The sequence below is a fragment of the Condylura cristata genome, unplaced genomic scaffold (genome assembly GCF_000260355.1).
Source record: "Condylura cristata isolate star-nosed mole 26May11 unplaced genomic scaffold, ConCri1.0 scaffold00006, whole genome shotgun sequence".
In the NCBI taxonomy this organism is placed as follows: Eukaryota; Metazoa; Chordata; class Mammalia; order Eulipotyphla; family Talpidae; genus Condylura; species Condylura cristata.
Window position 1 is genome coordinate 33,154,685 of NW_004567107.1, and position 6,000 is coordinate 33,160,684.

Here is a 6,000-nt window from a genome sequence, read left to right on the forward strand (position 1 = left end):
ATTACTTTTTTTTTTTAATTTATTTATTTGTGTGTATACAGAACTGGGGTACAGGCAAGAGGCTCAGGGGCGGTGAGAGGATTCACCAGAGACAGAGCGGGGAGCAGAACAGGCAGATCCACGAAGTACACTGCTGAGGGGAGCAGCGGGCGGGTCAGGAGAGGTCTGCCACACCATGTGGACACCTCCGGGACAGGCGGGAATCGAACTCATGTGGAAGCGGCTTTAGATTCTCAGTGCTGTGCTTTAACCCGCTGCGCCACCAGGGAGGGCCAAGCCTATTACTTTTAATTGGACCCCAATGGTACTTTCTGATTGTGATATCTGTTCTGGATGGTGTGTCATTCTCAGCAGCATGGAGTTTCTAGTCATCTTTTGGGATTGTAGCATACTCCCCAGAAGTTGTCTTTAAAGAAAAAGTTGATTGCCTTTGTGGGTAACCCATAACACACTTGGACTCTCGATTGAATTTGTGAGTAGATAAGCAAATAGAACCTAATAATATTACCACCAGATAGTATATGTTAATGAAGTGGGTAGCCTGGGGGAGAGAGTATTGGAGCCTGGGACTGGCACATTGACTGAAGATGGTAGACATGAGCCAATGGCATAAAAGAGGTTATAACAATGAGAGAACCTGATATGTCAGGAGAAGAGAGATTGGAAGAAAATGATGAGAGAGAGAGAACCATATTCTATAGCCTGCCTGCAAATGTATGTATGTTTTTTCTTAAAATGGAGAAGAGCAAATAAATTATAATCTTAGAATATTGCTGATTTATGAGAATTAGCCCAACATGCTTTGCATTCACAATCCTATTGAGCTCCTTTCTTTTTCTAAGTAATAATTGGTTTGGGTTTATAAAAGAATTGGCACACAAATTGTCTGATTTGTGTGTAAATAAAGTGTTGAACACAGAGCTGTACATAGGAATTATTTAGCCTTAGATGAGAAAGCAGATAGGTTACCTTTGGGTAATTGTGATGCTATAAATGTCTGGAGCTTTGTCGTATTTAAAGTGAATATTTAACATTGTTTTTTCTCTTTCAATCTCTGTGCGCTCTCATTTTGTAGACACGAAATCATTATAGCATTATGGAGTAGTTGGCACAATGCAGAGGAGACAGGGATCATGGTACTGGGTCATACATTCTGGGAACAATCCTGGTCCTATCACAGACTCTGTTTACCTCTAAAAAAGTGTTGCTAATCATTTTACTGTCTGCCTTACAGGATCTGGGAGGACAAGTGAGGTAATGTCTACTTAGATCTTTGAGCTTCTGGGAAGAAAAGCATTCTACAGTAATATGATTACCTAATGAGTGCTTGTTTTGTAATGGAGTATAAATCCATTTACCTAAAATTTTTTAGGTACCTCTCAGATATCTGACCGTCTTCCATAGAGGGGATCACTTTGTCCTTGAGAGTGAGAATTGGGCCTAGACATTTATGAGAATAGGGAAAGAAGCAGGGAGAAGAAAGATTGAGAGCCAGAAATGGTGGTGATGAGAAAGGGGTTATAATTCTCTTCAGAGTTTATATCATACTTTTAATTTGTTTTTTACTATGGAAATATAAACATCTTAGAATCTTTGTTTATAAATCAACTTAAAATTTTTATTATTCCCTGAATTCAGAATGCTAACCATCAAAAGTAGAAACAACCTCACACACATTAAAAACACCTTTTTTATGGTGTGTTTTTAAAATAAATATGCATTTAACAATATTATGTATTGGATGACTCATCTGCAGTATTTATCCTGTCATCATTCTTTTTTTTTTTTTTTTAAGATTTATTTATTTATGCATGCAGAACTGGGAAAAGGCCAGTGGTGCACGGGTGGTGACAGGCTTCACCAGAGAGGAGATTAGGTTGCCAAACAGGCAGATCAATTAACACTGCTGAGGGGAGAAACAGGTGAGACAGGAGAGGTGCACCATGTGGACCAGCTCTGGGCAGGGATCAAACTCGCACTGAAGGGACTGAGGCTAGCTTGCAGTGCTGTGTCCTAACCCATTGCGCCACCAAGGAGGGCCTTCCCACCATCATTCTTTATAGTGATAGCTTTCTTCAAGGTTTACTTTGTGATGCCCCTTGGCCCACAACCTAGTTGTTTAATAACTTATTTCTGACTCTGATACCAGACAGTTCCATACAAACAATAACAATATCATAGATGCACTTGTAAAATACTTGGTAGTTACTAAATGATGCTTTATCTTTGCCCTGTAAATGAAGGAAAGGTCTTTTTTTAATACTCATGATCTAATTTTTCTACATATCCTTTCTGAGCAGTACTACAGTTTCCTAGCCGCTCCTAAAAAGAAAAGTTCAAGCAAAGAATGAAAAGTGCAAGTATTATATACATGTGTCATCTCATACTATAATTTAGGTTACAGTGATCTATATTGGAAAGTTTTGCTGTGGAATTTTTGGGAAATAATTGGTTCTTTGGCATTTCCAATCCAGCATTTCAAAGAAAGGTCAACTGTCTATGAAGAAATTTTAAGTTAACTCTTAGCTATTAAATTAACCAGGCATTATGTCTTCTTTTCCAGAGAAAGATTATATACTCTTTTTAATGGTAACTGACTTGTGCTTTTAGAAAAATGATACTAATCATACCCCTTTCTCTGAGGAGATGAAAACTGTAGCAAGTTTCATTTGCTAAATTATAGAATATAATGCAGAAAGAACAGATCTTATTACCTAAAATGTGGCATGAAAAAATGAATTCCTACAACATTACATGTTGCACTCCAGGGATATATAAAAAGTCACTTGTCAAATTCAGAAAGAAATATAAAGAAATGATATACAATATTATGAAACTAATCCTTAGAACAAAATGATTTTTTACTAAAAATTTATGACTTAGAGATATAGTTCATTTCTAATTAGATTGTTGGTAATCTTAATAAAATCATATTTTTTCTTTCCAGCAATTTAGTAGAATTTGAACAAATATTTTAAAATATTTAACATGCAATTTTATGTGCTCATGTCCTTCATGCTAAATTTATAGCTTTCTGCAGTTGTGTAAGATACAGAAAAAGCATACATTTTAATTTCTTTGTTTTAATTTCTTCTTTGTTTTAATTTGTAGGAGATTTAATTCTGATGTTTTGTTTGAATTTGTTTCAGAATCGAAGCAAACGCTTGGAGAAGGTCCATGTGGTGATTGGACATAAATCATGTGACTTGGATTCTCTCATTTCTGCATTTACGTATGCTTACTTTCTAGACAAGGTAAGGGATATTATGCTTTATATTTGAATTTTAGCAAACATTTTCTGAAAAACAAGCAACCTGTTAATTTTTCATTTTCTGATTTATTGTTGCAGAGAATAAAGTATTATAATCTATTAATCAGTATTTCCTGAGCACCTACTATATGTTAGGCATCATTCTAGTTATTCCTAATACTCTAGTTACTCCAGTCACAACACATTATTTCAGTAAGATCAGTGTTCTCAGGCCCTCCCTGGTGGTGCAGCATATTAAAGCTCAGCACTAAGAAGCTAAAGCCACTTCCGCATGAGTTCACTCCCCCACCCCGGGAGGTGGTCCACATGGCACACAGACCTCTCCTCACCACCCGCTGCTCCCCTCAGATGCTCCCTTCATCGATCTGCCTGTTCTGCTCCCCACTCTGTCTCTGGTGAAGCCTCTCACTGCCCTACACCTTGGCCCTTTACCCCAGTTCTGTATGCAGAAATAAAGTAAATCTTAACAGCAACAAAAAAAAGATCAGTGTTCTCAAATTAAAAATAAAATTTTTTGTGATACTTAATAACAGAGAGTTAACAAAAGTAATGGTCAGATATCTTGTTTTCCTTATTATCCTTGATAGTCTTACAATTGGGAGTAGAAATAGACATGCAGAGTAAGCCATGTGAACTTTACATGAAATATAGAACATACTGGTTGAAAATTTTGGTAAGAGAGGTATTACCTATCATATCAATATAGTTTTGCCCAGATTTTGTATACAAAGTCATTCTCAGTTAAGGACCATATTCATTGAGCATCTTTCTACTCTTTGAAATCTGTAACATTCCTGTAGGGTTAGAAAATTTATTTAAAACTTCCAGCCCATAAATTGTTTTAGTGCATGATAATGTGTCACCTTAAAACCTAAGAAATTACATAATGAATGTTCCCAATTTCACATACTTTTTAATTTTCAGGGATGTAACTTACTTTATTTTAGTTTGGTTAAGATCCTTGACTATGCAAAGTTATCTATGGTTATTTAATTTCACATGAAACCCATTCTTCCAGAGTGAACTGTGGGTGGTATCAACAAAGTTAGGAAAGGAGCTGACAGAAAATTCTGGGTAAAATAATTCTGATTTCTACACAGGACTTTATATGAAAATTTTCTTAAAATTTGTTGAACTTTAAGATTAAATGGTATGAAGAGATTAGTATGTCTGTATTAAGACATGCATATGAAGTATTAATCTTATGAAGTGAGTTTTTTGGCTTCTAAGAAAAAAATGTTGTCTTAAGAACATAATGTTGACTGAACCGGACTGGTTTTTAGATTAATATTAGCATAAACTTTTTTTTTTTAAAGATTTATTTATTTGTGCATACAGAACTGGGGTACAGGCCAGAGGCTCAGGGGCAGTGAGAGGCTTCACCAGAGACAGAGTGGGGAGCAGAACAGGCAGATCGACGAAGTACACTGCTGAGGGGAGCAGCGGGCGGGTCAGGAGAGGTCTGCCACGCCATGTGGTCACCTCCGGGGCAGGCAGGAATCGAACTCATGCGGAAGCGGCTTTAGATTCTCAGTGCTGTGCTTTAACCCGCTGTGCCACCAGGGAGGGCCAATATTAGCATAAACTTTTAAAGAAATACTATGATAGTTAAGAACACCACTAACAATAACTGGTGTCTTAAATGAATAAAATGGCATTCCCAAAAGGAGTGAGAAAAGTAATCGTGATAAAAATAGGAGATGTTTGACTTGTTTAAGTCTTGCCATTGAGCTTGGGGAGAAATATGCATTAACTGAAAGGTCACATACTGAGAATTTGTTATATTTCTGTGTCTTCCTCTTAGTTTATTGAGCCCCATACCCCTGCCTAAGTCTGTGTCACCATTTTAACTTGTCCTGAGAACCTGGCTACTCCCTTTCAAAGTGTTATAACTGGGAATAAGTACAGAGCTTTGGAGCCTCCCATGTATAACACCATTTCAACACCTCTCACTTGGGTGGGTAAGTCTCATTCTGTAGATGGGGCAAGCAAAGACTCAGAAAGGAAAATGGCTTTCTTGAAGTCCACACCGCAGAGGCTGTTGCTACAACCTAAGTCTTCTAACTGCAACTTAAAAGTAGGTCCTGTTAGAGTAGGCTCAGGCCACATGCTTTTAACTCATGTATTGGTTCTTCTTCTGCCCTCACATTTCAATACAGTAATTCCATATAATTCTATCAATTAATTAGGAAAAATAATTTGACATCTATAAATTGCTAATGATTATTACACAAGTTTGACTCAGTGTTTGCCCGACATGGGAGCAAAATAATTTTGTTGGAGTGGCTGTGTGTTTTGTATACTATAGCAGTGGGTGATACATTTATTTTATTCTGCAATTATAGATTAAATGTCTCTAATGTACCAGGCTGTTTCATATACTGGGAAACATAATTGAACAAAGCTTAGGAAAAAACCCTGCTTTCTTAATGCTGGGAAGGAGAGATGGATGATAAAGATGTAAACAGTAATAAGCATTATGCTTGTGACAAAGCTGTGATGATATGAATGTCATTTATTTCATGCCAAAATTCAGTGTTTCTAAACCCTATATTTTCTTAGTGATTGGGGTTTATTGCTATACACTCACACTAATTTTTTTTTATTTATTACAAAGTTTATTTTTACGTCATTTTGCACATATTTTTTTTCCATGTCGATTGTAATCCCCGCGGGTTTCCCATCACCAAATCACCCCTGTGCCACCACCATAGTCACGTGCATTTCCC

The 6,000-nt window shown here is 36.8% G+C and overlaps 1 protein-coding gene across 3 annotated transcripts in view; it reads left to right on the forward strand.

Moving 5' to 3' along the window:
* PRUNE2 (prune homolog 2 (Drosophila)) overlaps positions 1-6,000 on the forward strand; it is a 217,426-nt gene that overhangs the window by 43,568 nt on the left and 167,858 nt on the right. For all 3 annotated transcript variants that reach the window (XM_012721297.1, XM_012721295.1, XM_012721296.1), the window contains exon 2: positions 3,150-3,254. In XM_012721297.1, the coding sequence (XP_012576751.1) occupies positions 3,150-3,254 (105 nt within the window). The remainder of the gene's footprint in view (positions 1-3,149; positions 3,255-6,000) is intronic.